At 39.0% G+C, this 23,301-nt stretch overlaps 1 protein-coding gene across 2 annotated transcripts in view; it reads right to left on the bottom strand.

Moving 5' to 3' along the window:
• IL6ST (interleukin 6 signal transducer) overlaps positions 1 to 18,639 on the bottom strand; it is a 29,319-nt gene extending 10,680 nt beyond the window's left edge. For both annotated transcript variants that reach the window (XM_037373041.1, XM_037373042.1), the window contains exons 1-11: positions 18,559 to 18,639; positions 17,108 to 17,419; positions 15,241 to 15,373; positions 13,802 to 13,962; positions 13,336 to 13,487; positions 8,115 to 8,274; positions 4,559 to 4,641; positions 3,161 to 3,380; positions 1,987 to 2,163; positions 1,335 to 1,436; positions 668 to 814 (exon numbers count right to left, since the gene is read on the bottom strand). In XM_037373041.1, the coding sequence (XP_037228938.1) occupies positions 668 to 814; positions 1,335 to 1,436; positions 1,987 to 2,163; positions 3,161 to 3,380; positions 4,559 to 4,641; positions 8,115 to 8,274; positions 13,336 to 13,487; positions 13,802 to 13,962; positions 15,241 to 15,373; positions 17,108 to 17,419; positions 18,559 to 18,625 (1,714 nt within the window). In that variant the 5' untranslated portion in view covers positions 18,626 to 18,639. The remainder of the gene's footprint in view (positions 1 to 667; positions 815 to 1,334; positions 1,437 to 1,986; positions 2,164 to 3,160; positions 3,381 to 4,558; positions 4,642 to 8,114; positions 8,275 to 13,335; positions 13,488 to 13,801; positions 13,963 to 15,240; positions 15,374 to 17,107; positions 17,420 to 18,558) is intronic.
• Between the last annotated feature and the right edge of the window lie 4,662 nt (positions 18,640 to 23,301).

Here is a 23,301-nt window from a genome sequence, read left to right as displayed (position 1 = left end):
AACTAGTAATAAAGCTGAGGCTCAAAGGTCTCTAATAAGCACAATACATGGTGAACTAGAAATACCTAGTTATTAGTTAGAAAAAAATTGTTATCAAGAAATAACAAGTAGTAGGGGGCTCCTCCAATTTAAAGAAATCTAAAAAAAACCCCCAACTTCTGAGAGTGTTAGCTCCCTGTCTTATGCCAGCAGGTCATACCACACAGAACTAAAATGCACTTCAAACAAGGTGTTTTGCATCAGTAATGTACTGATTTAGAGAGCCAGGAGGATTAAAATCCACCTACACCACCCCCTTTTCTTTCCAAGTTTTTATCATAGTTAAATGTAGATAACTCCTTTACATCTTGAATGGTCTAGCTTCATCTTCCTATACCACCATCTCACCCTGTATTTAGATAGAAAGATGGGAGCACAAGACCTTCAAATCAGCTTTCAGAAACTAAACTCAGTACCCTGTTACACACAGACTAAATGGGCTGAATTCTTTCTTAGGGATTTATCTGTTCGGTGTGGAGGAGAGCTACACCTCAGACACCAGCTTTATGTCATCAGAACAAACTGTCAGCCACACTCAATTCTGTACCTTTTTTTCCAGTAACACATATTAGGAACGAGACAGGTGGAATACTTCAATGCCACAAACCAATTCTCTGCCTTCCATTACCTGTTTCATTTCCATCGATAGTTTTGTAAAAAATAGTGTAACTTCTGATAAATCCATTTTGTTCATCCACTGTGAGATGGTTCCATGTCAACACAGCTTCAGCTTTTCCTACTTTTTTTGTCTGAACGGTTGGTCCTTTTGAAGGACCTGTAATGACAGATGAAGATTAGTTTGTTGGGCACCCTTACACCCACAGAAGCAGTTAATAAACGAGCACTGAATTCCTACTGCATAAAAATTTCAAGGGAATAGCTGCTAGCTCATCTGCAAAGCATTGTTGTCAGACAACATAGCAACTCCAGATGTTTTAAAAAAAGGAAAAAACTAATCAGCAGATCACATGAAATCTTCAAGTTAATTAGTCTTTGCTTTATACTTGAAATTTAAAATGTCAGCATAGTAATATTATTAAACCAATAAAATAACAAAATCACACCAAATTATCTGATAAAGATTGGAAAAAGGGAGTTAGCCACAGACATCTGCTTAAATCCTAACTGATGTAAATAAGCAGAATAGATGTTAATAGATGAGACAAGATCAATTATGTCAGATGACCCTAAAGCGTAGGTCCAGTTCTCATTACATAGTCCACATTAAAGCAAAGGTCTTAATTTTTAGTCAATAGATTAGTTTATGTGCTCCAAGATGACTGTTTTATACTTACGAGCCTGCTGAAGATAAGCCTTCACAGACTGTCCACTTCCCTGACCATCAGCATATAAAGGGTACACAGTTATCAAGTAACACTTGAACGGCTTTATACCACCTAATAAAAAGAATTTAAAATTTATTGTTTCACAGACAGCGAAATTCCTCACCACCCTTCTCATTTACTTCAGATACGGGATTCTGGATTTTGATTTATTAGAGGCACTTTTATTTAATGCAGCTGACTATCTTTCTGGAGCTCATTGATATACTGCTCCAAAATATTAACTAAATGAACAATAAACCTGTAAAGCTGATCCAGTCTCATTGTTTGAACTGAAAGATGGATCAAAGAATTTGATTTTGAAAGCACTTAGTCTTTTTACTACTTTAATGGTTTCCAATAATGAGAAGACTAAAACCAAAACATAGATAAACCCCTTGCTGTTACATAATGTAAATGTCAAACCACAGATTAGATAGTTTTGTATTTGATAAAAACATACAGACTTCCACACTCATGATAAACCAAGAGATGCCCTCAGCGTTATCCCAGATTCCTGTCCTACAGTAAAATTCTAGTCCGCATGAGATGTTCCTTACTTTGAGAATAATACTTGGGTTATTAGTGTGTTCTACAAATATTTGTAGATTTACGAGCCAAATACCTTTTAAGTATGTTTCTTGAACGCTTCCTGGTTCGGTCTGCCATTCTATGATGCAGTCTGAGCTGTTGGACACCAGACACCATTCAATCACATATTTAAGAACGTAACTGTTAGGAGCAGTCCACTCTACCCACAACTTGCCATCTTTAGGTAGTGTTCTAACATTCTTCACTGGAGCTGCAATGACAGAAAACAGAATAGTAATAAATATTGCAGTTCTTCCCCTAGGTATTCATAATAATAGTTATTTGTCAAATATGGATACTTTGGGGTTATTGTAATGGTGACAATTTGGCAGAATTTAGGTAAATGTAAAAGCCATTTTCTGAAGATCGGAAGCTTATGTCTAAATCTTTTTATCAGGTCCAAAATAAGCATTATTAGGCTATTTAAAAAACTAGAATTAGACTCAGCTTCTCTGCACTCAGAGTAAGCTGCTGTATTGCATTAAAGAGATGCTATGTTTCTTCCAAAAGAAAGGGTCTATTTTAGAGAGCAATCAAACCTTGAGACACTTTAAATTCCCATCCTAATCCTCATACTCACCTACCTTACCTAGTACTTCTGGCTGCAATGCTACTCTGTCTGAAACATACCCTTAATGAGTTCATCCAATAGTTTTAGAATTTGTGGCTCTCCCTTGGTGTTTACACTAAAACGAACATCTGTCCATATGCCTTTTTTTTGCTTCCTATCCTGGTGGCGTTTGGATTGTCTACAAGGAGGCTGTAAGTATGGAGAAACCAGCCTGTAGTTGCTACTGCTGCACAAAGAACATAAGAAAAATGAACATGAACAGACACTGAAAACCGGCAAGAATGAGACTGAGACAAAAGAAAGGGGCAGGGGAAAAAAAATTCCTGCCTGCATCAGAAAGCAGAACAATGGTGAGATGGCGTATACATAAAGTGAAGGATGCTTGCTTCCCCCACCCCTTGCTTTCTTAAAAAGAAAACAAAAATGCCTACTATGCTGAGAAACAAGGGAATACAGCACACAGTAACTCTAGGCATCAAAAAGAACTTCAAAATAGCACACCTAGCTTCAAATGAAGGTGTGAGTACATAAACCTTTGATGTGGACTCATAACTGAAGTATAATTTAACAACACTGAGTATTTTTTTATAACAAAAGCCATACAGATGTATTTGAAAGATGTTATTAGGACACTAACCTTTTGAATTACTTGCTGGGATAAGTAAAACTGATGGAGGGGATGCCCCAGCTCTGTTATGGGCAATCACAGTCACTTCATAAGTTCCATTCGGCAGCTTTAATGTAAGGTTGGTGGCATTAACATTGTATTTCTCTGGTGGACTGGAAGGAGATGATTTAGCTTTGACAGTCACTTCATACTGCAAGATTACTCCATTGGCTTCAAATGGCTTCAACGGCTATTAGAAACAGAAACACATCTTTGATTATATTGATACTGAACAAATGTGACTGAACCTTTCTTGTCTTTGATGTGTGATTTACAAGTCTGAGAGTGAGACAAGTTACATAGATCAGATAGCTGCGCATTAAAGGGACGTGCAAATAACCCATATTCATTTCTGTAATGTACTAACTTCCAGAACTACTTCTGGTTTAGATCCTCTTTTTCTTGGCTCACAGTCTAATAAAAGCTATTCTGTAAAGATTGCTGAACAAGTGTTGATAAAACCTGAATTTTATGTGACTTTACAACAATGACATAAACAGAATCTCATGTCTTCAGCTGTGTTGAACCCGAATGCAAAACAGCCCAAGTAGTTTTCTTTTAATATACATGGAAAAATACTTGTTTCTGTGTCATTAGATAACACAGAAAATAAAATGTTTCTGTGTAACAGTATTAGTTTTCAGATAACACAAAAGAAAATTGTTGAAACTGTAAAGTAACACCAGTTTTCCAATTCTAAGTTAAATAATGTCAGAAAGGCCACATGGCACACAAGTTACATCAGAAAATGATGCTATATCAATACACATGCAGCTTCACAAAAGCCACCTAGAAACAGGGAAAAAGTAATAAAAACACAGCTAGCTCAAATATAATGAAGTTCATGGACCAAAAGAAAGCAGATGGGGACTGATCATAATTGCATTCACTTTCTCAGCTAGACTAATCAACCAACTAGACACAGAAGCCCACTGCATACAAACAGGCAGTATTTAATGCCTGGTCTCTAGTACAGCTCTAGGCTTAATGGATTTTGCAGCTGGAGTACCCTTATCCAGACAGTGTTACAAAAGTTTTAGGATACTGCAGAAGCCGTAACATGAAGGTTTACTTTATTCACGTGAAAGTTTCCAATTTCACAGACTGCTTGAAGACAGCAAGTCAGGAATCCAGAAGTGAATTCTGTATATTCTGGATCACAGATGTGTGTCAGTTAACTGATGGCCTCTACATCCGTACTTTTAATTTTTCATAAATAATTATAATAGAAATACTAAAGTCACTTCTGTCAATAAAACCTGTACTATCCCAGCTATGTTCTCATGTTTGTTGAGGTAAACTCTGCCCCTTAAAAACCCATGTTCTTAAAAGAATGCTCAACTCCTGCAGTTGAGCATGTTGCTTTACCTTCCACATCAGGTGCACAGTCCAGGAAGCTGGTGAGCAAGATGCATCAATGACCCTCCATATGGGTGGTCCTTTGGATGGTTCTGATGAAACAAACAATGCTTAGTAGTGCAAGTATTTTTTAGTGCATTTGTTTGAATTAAAGTCTTTGACTATCATTAAATGCTCACTGTTTTTTTTTTTATAAAAGCATACACAAAACTCATTTCCTTAGTTCCTCCAAAAAATAATGCTTGGTATGTAAGTGGAACACCTGCATGAAAACACTTCTGATAGGATAAGCAAAACACCAATTCCACTCTAAGTGTACAGTCTGAAAATAACTGAGATTCAACATGCAGAGCATCTGCAACATTGGGCCCAAGAGGACAATGCTGAGTGAGGCACAACCAAACCTACACCATGCAGCCTTGTCCAGAGGTACAGCCCTGTCTGTAGGTATACTGCAAACCTTGCTATGGCTTGTAGCTCCAGCACTCTCCCTACCCCTCAATATCAAGTCACCTAAACCAGAAAAGTGCAGAAGAGTTCACAAGGAATGCCAGAATTCCTCAAGTTTTTATATTCTCTATGATAAAAAGGGTAACGGAACTGCAATACTTTTGTACAGTACTACAACACCTTCTGGCATCAGTACTGTAAAAAATTCAAAGAAGGATTTCTGACCCACTGCAGTTAAGCTCCAAGCAAAGCACTGTTCTAACAATGAAACCTGTATTGGTGTAACTATTTAAAGACATGCATAGAAACACTGCAATAAATAAACTGCTTAAGAAGAGGGCATCTTGGAAGGCACTCAGAAATAGATAGGCTATTACAGTAAGGAGACCAGAACGAGTGCAAGCAGGAAAGACTAAAGTACTTTTAAAAAAGAAGAAGACTAAGAAAAAAAAAAATAATCAGGCTGACTAAGAAGCTAAACAGGTATCAAAATATTTGCAGTAGGTGGAAGAAGATACCCTACTGGGTATCAAGCACACAACCAGAAGGTCTATTCCTTTGCTCCACATGGAGTAGGATCAGTACAGGCCAGAAACAAAGCCAGTCTTGCAGGCTATCAAAGCAGAAATGGACACAACCAAGCTAAAGCAGTTTGACTCCTCAGAACTCTAGAATAAGAAAAAGAGTTTGTAACTGACAATAGCCAGGTTTCTGAAAAAAAACAAGACATAAAATCCCCACGTTTAATTCTCTTTGAAGTCAGAAATCAGCAAGTGATTCCCAATGCTGCTGCTACTGATGATTCAGGAGGAAATCAACGAGGCTTTTGAAGTCAAAACCCTTTGAGGGTGTTTTAATAATACAAGAGGCCCCAGAAATCAGTGCATATTACTGTAATATACACAGCTGTGCAGCAAACCTGCTCTGATAGATATAAAGACCCTTGGCTTGACCCAGTTCAGATTCAAGAAGATACTAGTTACCTCTTGACCATCTATTAAAGGTGGTTTAGCTCCAGTTCATTTTAAGTGTGCTATTCAGATGAATGACAAGAGGAAAACAGACCAAGGCAAGTTATACATCAAAGCATGGGGCTTTTGTTCGGAGAGCAAATTAAAAGGCCAAATGCATAGGTCTAGATTGTGCAGTGTATACACACTACATGTATTTTTGTTCTGTTAATGGAAAAATGTAACAATCCACAATCTGAGAATAGGATTTTTTGTACTGTAACAAATCTATGGGTGTGATTTTAATGTCAGTGTTCCAAAAAAATATGCTCAGTTATTGTTGTGCAGCTTTCTTTTGTACAAGTTTACAGTTTCTGCAACAATTGCTAAGTCATGAAATGCTGCAAAACAAAACAGCTGAACAAAATAAAAAAATCAGTAACAGGAAATGCTGTAACATACTCAACTAACAGTTTTGGCACAACTCAAGTACAGAGACTGCCTTCTGCCACTAGGAACAAACCTGCAGGACAGCAAGGCCTCTCTAGTGGGGAAATACTGTAATAATTTTCCTGAGCTGTGAAGAGTAACAATTTCATAACACAATGTAGTTACTTTAATGCCACAATGCGTTTCGAGCAATGCATGTGTTTGTGAGCAATCAGAAGGAATCAATGAAGTTAAACACGCTGTGGAATGCAATGGATACAGATCTTAGAAGACAGTGTGTAACAGTCTCAGTGCCACTGTCCTGAAGGAATACAAACGAGTCCAGGGCAACACAGCACACCTGCACAATATACAGTTCAATGGAAACAGACAATGTCTTAACAGCTGACTGGAGCATCCCAAGGAGTTGACAGACCAGCCAAGTTACTGAGCTCGTTGTAGTATAAACATACTTCATGCACTACAGAAACTTTGCAATACTGAGGATTTGTTCCACAAAGTTGACATTTGACTGAGGTTTTAAGTATTTTGCCCCCCTGGCCCGGGCTGGAAACTTAAAGCTTAAATAAGTGATCTCCTATCTTTTGTGTATCTCAAGCAGTAATCTGTTTATACTTTGAAGTTGTATATATCCCGCTTGCATTTTGTGCAAGACTAAACATGATCCAAATACTGCCCCCGAAGAGCTGATGCCTGTAAGAAGTCTTCCTCACGAAATCACGATAGCAGTAATTCAGTGTTCACCCCCTACAGCAAAGGGACAGGATATTACAAGTCCAGATCTACAAGATGACAACTCCAATGGTTATCAAGAAGGGAAACTAAGGGAACGGTGATTTTTGTTATTAAATATAGCCAAAATAAAACAGTTTTCCACACAGACTCAATCCTGCTTGAAGTCAGAAGTTTATATATAGTATTTGCTTTCTTATGCCTCCCAGCAGTGACAACCATATCACTGATGAGCAACAAGACTCGAGGATTACTATGCGCAGAATATTGCAAACAAAGCGGGTACAAGACAGTGAAGGGGCTGCCGTAAGTGACTGACAAGCAAGGAAATGTTACAGATGCAGAATACTTTGGGACAAGTTAAGAGTAAACCAGAGTGTTTTATTTAGATGCTTTAGTGCATAGAAGGCTATACTTCCTATATGCACATGATTTCATATCACTGCTTTACCAAGTTTGTGAAGACATCTATGTACACTGTATGACTAAAATCTTTTATTTCATACTTATTGATGCTTGTTCGCCTATGACTTTCTCTAATGGCCTCCTAAACCAAGTTTTTCATAAACTAAGGCAGTCTGCCTACAAAAACACCCCACAAACCAAAACCCACCAACATTTTCACACAGGCAGAATAGTTTCAGTTACAAAGGATAACTTCAGAACAAGAACACAAGCACAAAGCTTGCATCTCTTCTAAGAGACTTCAAGAACAGAACTTTCTGTGAAGCTTTTCTTCTCTACCTCCTGTTTTAGCTGTTTTCAGGGGCACCTCCAGGATCAGCTTTATGGGAAGCTATTCTCATGCTCCTTGGAATGCATGAGTCAAGTCAGTCAGTACTGGAAGTGACTTAGGAGACCCTTGCTGCATGCATAATCAAACAGCTCAAGTAAGGATACACAGTTTCAGCTGGCTACTGCCAGACTTCTGATGAGTACTTACACATCTGAAAATCAGTACCTCACTTTCATGTATTACTTACGGTCCTCAGTGGTGACCCCAGTTTTCTCTTCACTCCAGTCACTCCAGTAGCCCACTCCATCTTCCTTCATGCAGCGAATTGAAAAGACATACTCTGTGTAGGGTCTGAGCCCTTGAATGCTGAATGAAGTTCTTGGTGAAGCTGTATCTTCAGGAGGAACCTGTAAATGGAAAAAAGACTTCAGAGGCACAGATCAAAAACTGTAAAGCTGAATTCTGTGCTACCACAGCCCCAATACAAGAAGGCTCCCCACTGTATACAGACCCAACAAAAACACAGTTGTTCTCCCCTCTGATTTCCAAAAGCTTTAGTTTTCAACCATGGTTTGGTAAGGGATCAGAGTTGTATTTACCAGGTATACTATGATACACATACTAAAACAGGCAAGCAGCTGTCTCAGCACAACCTCTCATATTCTGTTTTCCTTCTTAATTAGTTTATGTCTACCTCTTCTTCTCCTCATTTAATTCCTCTACTCACTGCTGTAATATCCCATCTCACACCTCAGAACTTTGCTAGTTATCTGTTTGGTTATTGATTGCAAAATACCTGGTGCCAGAAGCCTGCTACCAAGCCAGAGAATCCAGGAACATTGCTTCCACAGATACAGAACAGTGTTATTTAGCTAACATTGAAACAGTTTTACAGTAGTTTATACTTTGGCTAGTAAATCAGTTTATTTTCATAAGCTCTTTCCTTATCTCAGATTAACAACTGAATGCCAGAAAATATTCTTACTGCACATGTATAGAAACAAATGTGTGATGTAAGTAACAGACACAGGAACACACACACAGAGGCTGTGTCACATGTTATTTCACTTGTAATTAGGGTTTTTTCATAGTGAGCAACCCTGCAAGAGGAATGACTGCAGATTAAAACACACATGTGGGACACTCAAGAGGTTAATCTTGAGTGCAAAGAATTGTCATAGTAGTCAAATTTTACCACAGCTAAGCAAGCTCTGATGTCTTAAGAGTTACTATTTCAAAGGTCTTGTGCACATTTTAAGAAGGCAAGACAAATTAAAGGGACTTAGGTTACGTATCAACAGATCCTGAGGTTGCAGTAAGCTGTGCAGGACAGTGCTCTTCAAAATATCAGTACAGGTGACCTCAATTAATTTCTGTATCTAAAGCTCACAGTTCCTCCAAACCAACACACCACATTAGTCACAAGCAGCTGTGTTATGCTACCTGCTTCAAATACCATATTTTGGTAAATCAGAAGCAACAAGTTATGAAATTCAGAATACTTCTGGGCCTCTGTACTGAAACAAAAAATGGGAAGATCTCAAAAAAATGATTCTGGAATACTGCTGCTCTGAGAGAAGGCTTGAAGGCAAAACTGAAGCTGTTGAAAATATGTTCATAGACTGATGCAGAATAAACCCCCCACAACTCCTGATGACATGCACACATTATATTGCACTAAAGGTAAGGCATATTCCTTACTCTTCCAGTTCGCTGACTGCACCAGGTTTAAGGCATGCATGCAGGATAACCATATTTTATTGAATCACACAATCATTTAGGTTGAAAAAATCTTTTAAGATCATCAAGTGCAACTGCAAACCTAACGCTACCAAGTCCATCACTAAATCATGTCCCTAAGTGCCACGTCTACACATCTTTTAAATACCTCCAGGGATGGCAACTCAACCACTTCCCTGAGCAGACTGTTCCAATGCTTGACCACCCTTTCAGTGAAGAAATTGTTCTTATTATCCAATCTAAACCTCCCGTGGCACAACTTGAGGCCATTGTCCTCTTGTCCCATGGCTTGTTGGGAAAAGAGACCAACCTGGGAAAAAGAGGCCAATACCCACCTGGCTATGTCCTTTCAGGTTGTTGTAGAGTGATGAGGTCTCCGAGCCACCTTTTCTCCAGACTAAACAGCTCCAGTAACCTCAACTGCTCCTCACAGGACTTGTTCTCTAGGCCCTTCACCAGCTTTGTTGCCCTTTGGACACACTTCAGCACCTCAACGTCCCTCTTGAAGTGAGTGGTCCAAAGGTGAACACAATACTTGAGGTGCGGCCTCACCAGCGTGAGTACAGGGGGACAATCACTGCCCTACTCCTGCTGGTCACACTTTCTGATACAAGCCAAGATGCGACTGGCCTTCTTGGCCATGCTGTTGGCTCACATTCAACTGGCTGTCAACCAACACCCCCTGCTCCTTCTCTGCCAGGTGACTTTCCAGGCACTTTTCCCAATCCTGTAGTGTTGCATTGGGGTGGTTGTGACCCAGGCAGTACAGCACATTCAAAAAAGTTGCCCAGCACTGTACAGAGTTTGCCCAAGCTTTAAATGACATTTAGATCAATATTTTTGTGTGTGTATCGGAAGAGTAAAGTTCACCATTATGAAAGTTCTAAATGTTTCACGTACAGAATAAACATCAAAAAGAAAATATACTGCAACATGATGAGGAGGACAGCAGAGAAGGCAACAAAGAAAACACAATGTAACTGTACTGTCAGTTGTGCCAAAAGCCCGGCTGATCACAGCATTCATGGATAGGCCAGATAAATTGGGAGGGCGGGGACAAGTGACATTATAGTGCAAGGGTCTGCTACAGGCCACCTGACCAGGAAGACAGAGCAGATGAGTCCTTCTATAGACAGATATGAGTAGCCTCATGCTCACAAGCCCTGGTCCTCATGGGGGACTTCAGCCACTCTGATATCCATTGGAGGGACAACACAGCAGGGCACAGGCAATCAAGGAGGTTCCTGAAGTGCACCGATGGTAGCTTCCTTCTCGAAGTGACAGAAGAGCCATAGGAGGTGCTATGCTGGACCTTTTTCTCACCACAGGGAGGAGCTGGTGGGGAACATGAAGCTCGAGGGCAGCCTTGACTGCAGTGATGATGAAATTATGAGGTTTGAGATCCTTAAGGCAACAAGGAGAGCACACAGCAAGCTCACTACCCTGGGCTTCAGGTGGCAGACTTTGGCCTCTCCAGAGATCTGCTCGGCAAAGAAACATGGGATACAGCCCTGAAGGGAAGAGGGGCATAACAAAGCTGGATAATATTCCAAGATCACCTCCTCCAAGCTCAGGAGCAACACATGCCAACAAAGAGAAAGTTTGGCAAAAATGCCAGGAGGCCTGCATGAATGAACAACAAACTCCTGGACAAGTCAAAGGAAGCCTACAGGGAGTGGAAACAAGGACAGGTAGCTTGGGAGGAATACGGAGAAATTGTCTGAGCAGCCAGGGACCAGGTTAGGAAAGCTAAAGCCCTGATAAAATTAAATCTGGCCAGGGATGTCAAGGATAACAAGGAAAGTTTCTTTAAGTATCTCAGTAAAAAAAGGCAGGCAAGGGAATATGTGGGGCCTCTCTAGAAGGAAACATGAGACCTGGTAACCCAGGACATGGAGAAGGCTGAGGTACTCAATCACTTCGCCCCCGCCCCCCCCCTCAGTCTTTGCCAGCAAATGCTTCCGCCATACTGCCCAAGTCACAGGAGGCAAAGGCAGAGACTAGGAGAATGAAGAACCACCCATTGTAGGAGAAGATCTGGTTCGAGACCACCTAAGGAACCTGGAGGCGCACAAGTCCATGGGACCTGATGAGGTGCATCCGTAGGTCCTGAGGGAATGGGCAGATGAAGTGGCTAAGCCACTGTCCATCATGTTTGAGAAGTCGTGGCAGTCTGGTGAGTTTCCCATGGACTGGAAAAGGGGAAACATAAACCCCATTTTTAAAAGGGGAAATAAGGAGAACCTGGGGAACTACAGTCATCAGTCTCACGCCTGTGCCTGGCAAGATCATGGAGCAGATTCTCCGGAAAACTACGCTAAGGCACATGGAAAATAAGGAGGTGATTGTTGACAGTCAGCATGGCTTCACTAAGGACAAATCATGCCTGACAGATTTGGTGGCCTTCTGTGATGGGGTTACAGCATTGGTGGGTGAGGGAAGAGCAACTGATGTCATCTGCCTGGACTTATGCAAAGCATCTGACACTGTCCTGTACAACATTCTTGTCTGTAAACTGGAGACATGGATTTGACGGATGGACCACTCGATGGAAAAGGAATTGGTCAGATGGTCACACTCAAAATTGAGTTGCAGTCAATGTCTCAACGTCCAAGTGGAGACCAGTGAGGACTGGCACTCCTCAGATCAGTATTGATACCGGTGCTCATCAACACATTTGTTGGCAACATGGCCAGCAGGACTGAGTGCACCCTCAGCAATTCACTGATGACACCAAGCTGTGTGGTGCCGTTGACATGCTGGAAGGAAGGGATGCCATCCACAGGGACCTTGGCAGGCTGGAGAGGTGGGCCTGTGTAAGTGCAAGGTCATGCACCTGGGTCAGGGTAATCCCAAGCCCAAATACAGGCTCGGTGGAGAATGGATTAAGAGCAGCCCTGAGGAGAAGGGCTTGTGGTGCTGGTGGACAAGTTCAACATGGCCTGGCAATGTGCACTGGCAGCCCAGAAAGCCAGCCAAATCCTGGTCTGCATCAAAAGAAATGTGGCCAACAGATCAAGGGAGGTGATTCTCCCTCTCTGCTCTGCCCTCTTGAGACCCTGCCTGGAGTACCATGTTCAGCTCTGGGGCCTCCAACATAAGAACATGGACCTGTTGGAGCAAGTCCAGAGGAAGGCCACAAAAATGATCAAAGGGCTGAAGCACCTCTCCTATAAAGACAGGCTGAGAGGGCTGGGGTTGTTCAGCCTGGAGAAGAGAAGGCTCCAGGGAGACCTTATAGCGGCCCTCCAGGACTGTTGTGGTTTAACCCCAGCCAGCAACTAGGACAAGTACCTAAAGGGGGACTACAATAAAACCAGAAAAGGACTTTTTACAAGGACATATAGTGACAGAACAGGGGGTAAAGGCTTTAAACTGAAATGGGATAGATTTAGATGAGGTATTGGGAAGAAATTCTTTACTGTGAGGGTGGCGAGACACTGGAACAGGCTGCCCAGAGAAGCTGTGGATGCCCCATCCCTGGAAGTGTTGAAGGGCATGTTGGATGGGACTTTGAGCAACCTGGTCTAGTGGAAGGTGTCCCTGCCCATGGTAGGGGGGTTGGAACAAGATCATCTTTAGAGTCCCTTTCAACCCAAACCATTCTACAATTGTATGATTCTAAAGTGAATGCTCTGCTAAAGTGAATCCTCTGCAGCAAGGGAACTTCTGTAGTTTGACAAACGGCTGGGTTACAGAAGAGTGACAAGGAACATAAGTGGTATTACCTGCATCCAGTTTGTGTCACCAGTGATTCTATAGCGAATATTAAATTTCAGCTTCATCACAGCTGCTGAAATACGATTCTCCCAGGAAAGCTTCAGAACTGTAGGCAGTATCCCCGAGTTGACTGATAAGTTGTGTGGAGACAGAGGTTTTACTGGAAGGAAAGGAGTTACAGTGAACTCTACAGCTGTATTTTATCATGCCTCTAGCAGCTGATACACTATGCTGTAACACTACCATTAATTGCTACTTCAGTAGTTTCTAAAGCAGACTGTTGTACAAGAACTTGCTATCTGAATTGGGATCAAGTCTCCCACCTTCCACACCTTTGTCCAGCACAGTTCAAGTTCTTGTCAACAATATTTTGGTACTATTTTTATAGCCAAGAAACATTAACATACCAATTCAGAAATATGCACAGAAGCAGCAGTTACATACCACTAGTTTTAGTAAGAGGTATATAATTACCAATCTCAATGGGATCAAGAACAAGAGGATCAGATTCAGCCTTCCCAAGAGCATTTGCTGCTTCTACCCAAACCTCCAGGTTAACAAAGAACTGAACATCAGCAATTGTACAAGAATTGTTTACATCTTTTGGTATACAGTCAGGAAAGTTCTCTTGTGGCCTAAATGAAAGAGAAGGAAAAACATGGTACAAAGCGGTAAGTTTGGTTTCCTCTAGGCAATCTTTTTAAGCAGATCAGAGTGATCAATCAGTCTAAGCTTGTATGTTTCCCTTCCACTGCTACCTTGATAAGCAGAGGGGCTGGAAGAAAATGTGAAGAGATTAGAATGGCTTGGCCAGCTATAAATGCGTGATTGCATTAGTATAGAAACTAGAATAAGATCTCTTTACTTTGATTCCCCTATCTTCAAAAGCACAAGCCACCATACTGTGATAAAAAGCTGTACAAAAACCTGACTTAACTTATACAATTAAGATCAAGTATTGATACGTTTAATCAAAAGTGATATGGCTCGTAACTAGAAACATATTCATGCATTACAAGATGTGGTCAATATTACCTGCACACCCTTCAGGAGTACAGTGTTACAGTTGCAACACATGGTGAACAGAAACAATTTTTTGCTACACTAACAGATAGCTCTAGGGGCATCAGGAGATTTGCAAAGCATTAAAGTTTTCTAACAATCCACACTTTCTACTACACTTGTTACCAAAACACTTCAGCAGAACCAAGTAGGTGGAAAGCTGTAGGCAGTCATTCTTGTTTCCAAAGCAGAACAACAATTCTGTCCACTCCATGTTAAACTATGAGAGACCATCTGAAGGGTTTATAAAGTACTTTAGTTAATTCACTTTCACAGGAGAAATACTTTTGCTGAATATTTCATGTTAGGATTAATTGTGGACATACACTATTCTGAATTCTCCAGAAGTACACAGTAGATAATACCTCTACAAAATGCAGTCAGTGTATGTTGGTTTCTCTACTTGGAATTGTAGAACAGTTTGGGTTGGAAAAGCCCTTTAAAGATCATCTAGTCCAACTGTCCTGGACTGAGCAGGGGCATCTTCTACTTATTTAGAATGAGACAGAACAATCACCACAGAAAACCATAAAATATATAGTCTGCGTTGAGCAACGTAATGGCTAGGTATATTGTACTCAAGACACACTAATAATTTCTTTGAAGAACAGAAAAATACAAGATAGCTGTTACTCCAAAACAAGTGCAGCAACACACTTTCAAGTCGGAGTTAGAATTGCTTCAAATGTGAACTTAACTTTTCCCCTTCCCCCCAAAGCAGACAGAGATGCTTCAGAAAACTGGATTTAAGTTAAGAATATTTACAAAATACCAAGAAATTTCAAGCAAGTTTGGTTTATCCAACAAATAGTCTTCAAAGTTATTTAGGTATTCTACAGAGAGCTACTTACCACCTGTATTTCAACCTATAGTGAGTGTCCAGGAATGTATGCCTTCCAGGGTTCCAGGTACAAGTCATAGGATATGTGAGTTTTGACACCTGAATCACAATGCAGCTTAAATTCTTGGGCTTCTCTGGAGGTACTGCACAGAAAAAGTTAGCAACAAGTAATCTATGTACACATTTCAGTCCAGTAAGAATCATACTAAGTGTCCCATTACAGCAATTTCAGTGAACATCAGAAGTATTTATAGTCCGTTTTATTTCTAAAGCAGGGAGCAAAAAGTGCTAGATGGCATCCAGGAATGGAAGTCAAGAAACTTAACAAGCTGCTCTGAGAAACAGTAGACTACATAAGGAATAAGCACTTGATAGTAAGGAACAGCACAGATTATTTCTCATTCTGACGCAGAAAACCTGATACCATCTCTCATCTAAGTCTATTTTAACGCCCACAGAAAATTGCTAATGAGCACTACAGCTGGATTGGCATACGCTAACTTTGCCAATAACCTCAGCTCTAAAGCAACTGTGATAGGTCTGTTCTCCCTGACTTGAGCTATGGAAGAAGAATGCTTTAGCTGTGAACAGTTATAAGAAACATAAGGCATTTTCATCAATGCAGTTTAGTTGTGTGTAGGAGTGTTCAGAGTGAACTATCAGCTGAACTGGGTTTTTCTCCCCTTCTTAAATTCAAATCATAGCATACAAGTTAGTTTCTAGCTTTTAGAATACCACTGTTTACAAGAATATAATGTGTTTGCAGAATCTTATTTCCTTTCAAGCAGAATGCTATATTCAACAGAACTACCTTATGAACCTTTTAGTCTTTCTCCTGAATGGTTCTGTTCTTCTCAAACCTGTTATTCTCAGTTTACAGAATTTCTTTAACTGACAGTATGAAAATACATTGTCTTTAAATACAAATGTATCTCAAGATGCACATATGAATTATAACTGTAGAATGCTACCTGTACTTTCATTCAGTTTATCACCTCAGCATATTGCATCTGTCCTCACGTTTCCATTTATTTTTCCTGTCACATCTTCTGTTAAGACACTCCTCAGAGGTTGAAATGCAAAACACTTTTTCTGTGAAAGCATTGTGTAACTCATACTAGCACCACATTAAATTGTGAACTCAAGGCAATACCTTTTGCCAGCACTAGGAGGCAACATAATTCATCAGCCATTCATACCCGGATACTAAGGACACTTAAAGGTCCACCAACTATTTAAGTAGTATATTAATATTACCTTCCCAATACCTCAGTCTTGTCTCAAAGAGCCCTTGCTTATAACTATGCAAGTGCTATCACGCCTGAACAAAGAAAATTTATAATAAGAGTATTTTCTTATGTATAGAGGTAGACTAATCCAAATAATTCCATCCTTAAGGCAGTTAAGGTCAGTTTCAGTGATACAGATGGACCAAGTATTTCTCAGTCCATTAATAAAGAAAATATGCATGTCATAGTGTGACTATGAAAGCAGGACACACGACCTCACTGTACTTCCTTAAACACTGAAACTGAAGCAAATAAGGAAAAGTTAATTTTCCTAGGATCTATTTCAGTTAAATTCTGTAATTTAAATCTTTCTGCTTCAACATTTTTCTTTTGTTCTGTTTTATTCTTATTTCAACACTAAAATACTCCACAGTATTTTATATTTTTTAGAAAACCCTATTCTGTGCATATTTACAAGTTTTGATGGCATGTAATTTTAGAATTGTTTTATACAATTATCCAGGAACTGAGGGAATGGAAATAAATGTCTCAAGATATAGGCACTTCCTATTGCTTGCATTCTCTTCCCTGTTTCTCAAAAGCAGTTTTCTTAAGACCACAATAAAAGGCAAGAGAAATGGTACTTACAGCCTACTGTAACTGTAATTCCATAAATGTTTTGCTCAATCTGTCCATCTGCTAAAATGTTGCATGTCAGAGGAGTAGCTAGTGAAGAAGTGTCATTAAATGTGACACTGGAAACTGTTCTGTTTATTTCACGATACTGTTCTTTAGGTACCACTCTATTTTTAATTTTCCATATAATTTGATTAGCATAGATATTGCCAAAGTCAAGACAACTTTCATTCAGAATGCACAATGCTGTGAAGTTGGAGCCAAGTGCCAATACGGGAGACTCTGGGATGATGTGACCACATGACTGTACAAGTCCACCTGAAACTAAAAAGAATTGCATCTTTATTAAAAACTACAGAGCACTGCATAATCAATATTACTGATACAACACTAGAGTATATGTGTCCGAGCAAGAAATGAAGTGGTTACTTGACAGTTATAAAACTGAAATGCATAAATGTATTATAACTGAAATGCAGTTATAAAAAATGAAAATCAGTGGACACCAAGCAGATTTAAGGGACAAAACCAGTGTAGTGTTCTCTAGACTTTACAAAAGCAATTTATCAAACAAGAAAAGTTCTGTTAATAGACAGGGGGCTTTAGAGAGAGTGAAGACAATCAAGGATTGAACATTTAGTATGTTTTGAAGAAGGAAGGTAATATACTTGAGGTTACCCTTGCAGTTTAAAAGGTATTTTCTCTTGAGAAAGTGGAGAACAAAAAATAGGGATTGTGTGCACTACTTCTAGAAAAATGGCACGTAAACAGTTAAATACTTGAACTGTCCATTTCAAAAGCTTCAGTATGTGTACTACAAGCATATTTGGGAATTATAGTGAACTCTGCACATTTGATAATACTGTCTTTACAAAGGAACTTCAATACAATAATAAAATTGTGACTGTTGCGATATAGGTGCATAAAAAGTCTCAATTTTAAAGATTAAATAGATGACTGAAATACTGCTTTGAATCAACAGCCATACTAAACATCTTGAGGAGAATGATTTGCTACACAATAGCAGCGGACCACAGCTTTAACTTGATCACAGAACCTACTGCACTAATTCACTGCTAATTTATTGCTTTAACAGTGTTTAGTCTGACCAAGATATGATTTTATTTAGATACCATTTGGCATATGTGAAATTAAACTCGAGTTTGCTACAGTCACCAGCTCCAGTGATGTCAGTGGAATCAAAGCCATCTCTCACTGACCAAAGTCACTCTTCACTATTCTCTGTACAGAGATGAGCAAGGGATAGAAGCAGAAGTGAGTACGAGTTTAATATGCATTATTTTACCATAGTATCAAGAACATAGGCTATGTCTCTCTATACCAATATACCTTGCTTTCAGCCCCTACCCCACAAGTATCTAGACAAAAAGCAAGTGTGCGCTTCAACCATCCAGCAAAAGAAGCTCTAGAAATTTCTTGCGTTTGAGACACAGAAGTCTTACCTTCAAGAGAACAAAAATTCAAAAGCAGATATAAGCCATGGGCTACCCACTTCCACTCAGAAAACATGCTGCACAGAATTCCTGTAACAGAAAATTTAAAAAAAATTTAAGCTATTACTTTTCATTTTAGATCACTCTCAAATTCAGTTTGTATTTGATCAGTGACAATTTCTCAGGTACCCACGTTTAGTTTCCTGAAGGAGTTCATATCTTCCCACGCTAGAGCAAGAATGGGCACGCTGCTTCCATTTTACTCAGTGTTGTAACAAAATCCAATGTCTGCTTAAGACAACTGATGCACTTTAAAGCCTTCGTAGTTACAAATTTAAGACAGGCATCAGCTTAAGGTTTTTGTGTTGTATATGGAAACAAACTACTAGTACTTCTGTAGGAAGCTCAATTAGAATAAAGAGCATAACACGGAGGTTCAGGTTATAGAACAGAACCTTATGAATTTGATTATGGTTACCACACTTATCTAGCTTTCAAGCAGAACATAAATATGCTGAATACAAGGTTCAGAACAACTCTGCACAAAACCAGGTGTCTCATTCACAAGAGTGACTCAAAACATGTTTAAGAAATACAAAGCACAAGACTTCCACATCAAGAGATGTTGACTACTATAGAAAAAACATTAATTAATTCTTAAGACCTTACAAGGGAGTTTGTAATTCCTCAAAATTTGGGATGTTTATCATCATGTGATGTTCTTTTATTCTGTATTGCAGCAAAGTTCACTTGTTCTGTTTTGATAATTCTACAAAACAGTTTCAAGAAACTGAAGCATTCACAGACTACCTTCCACTCCAGTTTTGAAGCCACAAAGTCTCTCCTGGATTCTCCACTTGCGGTTACAAAAAGCAAGTGAACGTTCTCTACTAAGCATAGGAGCTATACTATTCTTAGTTACATATATGCATCTTTACAGGAATAGGTAATTTGCCTAGTCAAATAGGGGATAAAGTCCACAACCTGATCTCTAGAAGCAGACCATACTGTTCTTACAGCTAGAAACTAACCATGGCATTTCTAGGTTTACTAAGATTTGAGATGAGACTGCCTATAGCAGCCTTGCTTCTGAAATGTTTTTACTGACCTGAAAAAGGCAACTTTATATAAAAAGCAACTGTAAAAGGCAACTTGCTAAGTCTAAAGGAATTCCACAGTATTCCCTAGAAAGGAACATTTAAAATCTATATTTCTATTATCAGAACGACAAGGAACTTCAATTTATAACAAGAAATACTCCTTTGCTTTAATTGCATGTAGTTTATAGTAACAGAAAGACTCAAGGCATTTCATATAGATCAATAAAACTAGACAAGGCATTTAAGTACTAGTGTTACCAATACCAAGATACAGAACCTCATTCCTTAGGCATCAGCACATTTAACAAATCAAAGTAAACAGTATAATGTAAAGAAAAATCTATACTCACAATAATTAGAAGCCAACAATTAAACAAAAGCTAATCTCAAGCCTTTACAGCAGTCTTTGTAGGGCTCACCAACATAGCTGTGTTTCAGTTAGGACCAAAATAACAGGTATCAGAATCACTCAGCAGTATCTTTACTTGCATCTATACTTTGAGTTTATTTCTCAGAGCCCACCAAGATTTCCTACATATAAATTTTACTAAAATTTACTAAAAAATACTAAAAATATTGCCGATTAGAAGACTTGGCACTTGTGTTAACAAGCACTTATATTTGTCACTAAAGCTGTTTTTTTTAACTATATAACAATACATTTATAATCAGATTGCAACTGTACAGAGTTGAGACTAAAAAAGCTACTAAAAGTACTCTCATTGGGCTGGATATGAAAGCTATTATACAGTTTTAAATAGCTAAGTATGTACTGCACTTATTACAAGTGTACAGTAAGAGAACTGAACCAATTAATTTTTGCTTTTTATGGATGTAAAGTTTTCCAGTATCTGAAAAATAAGGTTTCTACCCACCCAAGTCTTTCTGCATTTTAAAATCCCAATTGGTTTCACAAATTTTAATAAATTCACATGGTGAACACAACCAAAGTCAAAAGTATTCTCTTTTGATTTAGGTCTTCAGAAAGTGACTAAAACCAGCACACAGGAATCTATTTTAGTTTCTTGATTTAATATTTATCAGAAATACTGCTTGCTATCTAAAGCTTGTTGTGTTCTTAAGGGTTGACCTTATGATTTGTTATTTTGAGCAAGACTAATTGAAAGGTATTTAACAATTTTGAGTCGCAGATCTGAAACTCGTAAGAACTCTGCCGGCAACTACAGGCTAGGTAGGAAAGAAGCAGCAGCTCCACCTCCCTGTTAACTGCCAAAAGCTGCAAAACAACAGCAGAACTGGCTTCCACATGGAAAAGGAGAGAGTGAAGCAGATGCAAAAACGCAAGAAGTGTTTGTTGTTGGTTTGTTTGTTGTTTTTTTTTTAAAGAATGTTCAATATAGCTTTTCTCTCCCATTTGGTGTCAGGATTAGTGCTATATTTGAATAATGGCAGTGTCAACTATGCAATACTTCACTACAAAGTCACTGGTTTTCTGCTTGGTAATAGTTTACCTCAGGCTTAACAATGTTTCCACAAAACTATTCAAGAACTGCTGGTGTTAAAATCATATTAAATCATTAAGTATGGCATGGGTTAATAAAAAAAATACTGTGAAGCACCTGAAGAAACACAAAAGCTAACAGTACAAAAGAAATAACCAACTCAAAAGTAAACAATAGTATAGAATTATCACGTTTTGCTCTAAAGTATAGCGTATTCTTGTAAGAAATCAAAGTCAAATAACTTCATCTTTTAAAATAAATGCCATTTCTACCTTCAACTGCCTTCCAGACCTAGAAGACAACATTTTAGTTGTCCTGAGCAAGATTCATTTACAGATGGGAAGCTGCAGTCCCAATGCCTACTACTGTGCACTTTGAGAAGTTTAGTATCTGTTTCGAGGGAGCAAAGAAATCCTCCACAGTTTATAGTACTTATTCCACCACACTCAGCTCCTGAAAGGCAGGAGAACTGAGACTTATGCTCTACCACCTGCATGGAAACTTAAGTGGAAAGCCCACCCACCCAAAGTACAGCAAACAAGCAGTTGTTAACTACAGTGTCAAAACCACACTAGAGTTCAGCACCTATCTGCTTTTAGGCTCCTGTGATATATTTACAACACCCCTCCAATCAATACAGTTTGATTGAATTCAAAGAAGATTGAAACTACACACCTCCAAATCCACAAAAGGGCTATTGCAATCCCTTCTAATGCATGCTATTTTAAAAACATCAGTGTCTCTGGCTTTTAAAAGATTGATTCTAAATTGAAATTTAGTTCTAGGGGAAAGAACTAGAGTTACACTATGCAATTCCATCTGTCTTGCCTAGATGAAATCTGGAAAAAATAAAAAAAATATGGTGGGGTTTATAACTAGCAAAACAAGGAGCTGTACTTAGATTAGTAATGAAGATACTCCTGTGGAAACTAGTGTTTTCTAATCAAGCATAAAAAAATGCTCAAGTGTAGATGGTGCAGAAACTCTGCAGATAAGCTGTATCAAAACTTTAAAACATAGTGCCATCATTCAAAAGAAATGCTGTTAAACACAAAGTAGTTAATGGTGAACAGTTTCTCTGCAAGTCTGGACAACGGAGAACTCAATAGTTTCAGCAACTATGCAGCACAGCCCAAAGTCTTCTGTTTTACAAACTGGTGTAGTGTACTGGGAATCTAAGGTGAAGGTTTAACCTTATGCTGAACTAACATTGAAGCAGCTAGTCAGTTCAGCTTCTTTTTTTAAAAAAAACCAAATCAATACTTTATCTATATTATGTAGTTGTTGTAGACCACTAAGTGAAAAGGAATGGTAGATAGAGAAAGAAACTCGTGTTAGAACTTTGTCAGGTTATTTTCACAGTTAAGTTTGCAAAAGTGGCAAAGTACCAAAGTCCATCAAAATACTAAACAGTAAAACCAACATGGTCAGTTTAGAGCTGTGGCTGGTGACAGCCCTTAACTCACAGAAGTTATTTTAAAGAGGAAAAAAACCCTTTTAAAATGCTGTGATTACTTCAGTAACGACAGACATGAAACTCATATGCCACAAGATCACCCCATTTAATCCCTAAATCATATGGGACTTCCATTATTTTTCACATCCTGCTATCATTTTGAAAGGAAAACACTAAACCTTTATGTCTGAACCTTAACCTGATGCTTCAGGCAGTGTCCTGTGAAAAGCCAACAACCACCCTGAAGTCAAGCTTTATATGCACAAACACCACCAAGGAGTTTTCCAACTAACCTGTGAATAACAGTTTTTGAAGAAATGTCAGGCATTCATGCAAAACAGGTATCACTCCTTATTCTGAGCAACAGAAAAATCTTACAAACTGATCTTATTTCAAAAATCATGAAAATTACTCCCAAATGAATACAGATATATGCCATAAGATGACTTATCACTTCCCCACTTCAGAGAGGTGACACTGTCCAAGTGACCTACAAATGACAATTCCAGTTTAAAAGACTATAGCCAAAATAACATTCTTGCCAGCAAAGCCAGCTTCCAAGTCAGGAAGTACAGATAACACCACAACCACCACAGGAAGGTGTTAAGTCTGTTAGGACTCATCATCCCATCAATCATGAAAGCCCAAAGGTTACTGGTAAATGGATTTCCAGAGATCCTTCAAAAAAAATTAAGACCTAAGCTTACAGCTTCAGGTGGTAATCTCTCACTAA

The sequence above is a fragment of the Falco rusticolus genome, chromosome Z, assembly GCF_015220075.1.
Source record: "Falco rusticolus isolate bFalRus1 chromosome Z, bFalRus1.pri, whole genome shotgun sequence".
NCBI lineage: Eukaryota > Metazoa > Chordata > Aves > Falconiformes > Falconidae > Falco > Falco rusticolus.
The sequence above is the reverse complement of the archived record's forward strand: the minus strand, read 5'-3'. Positions and strand labels throughout refer to the sequence as shown.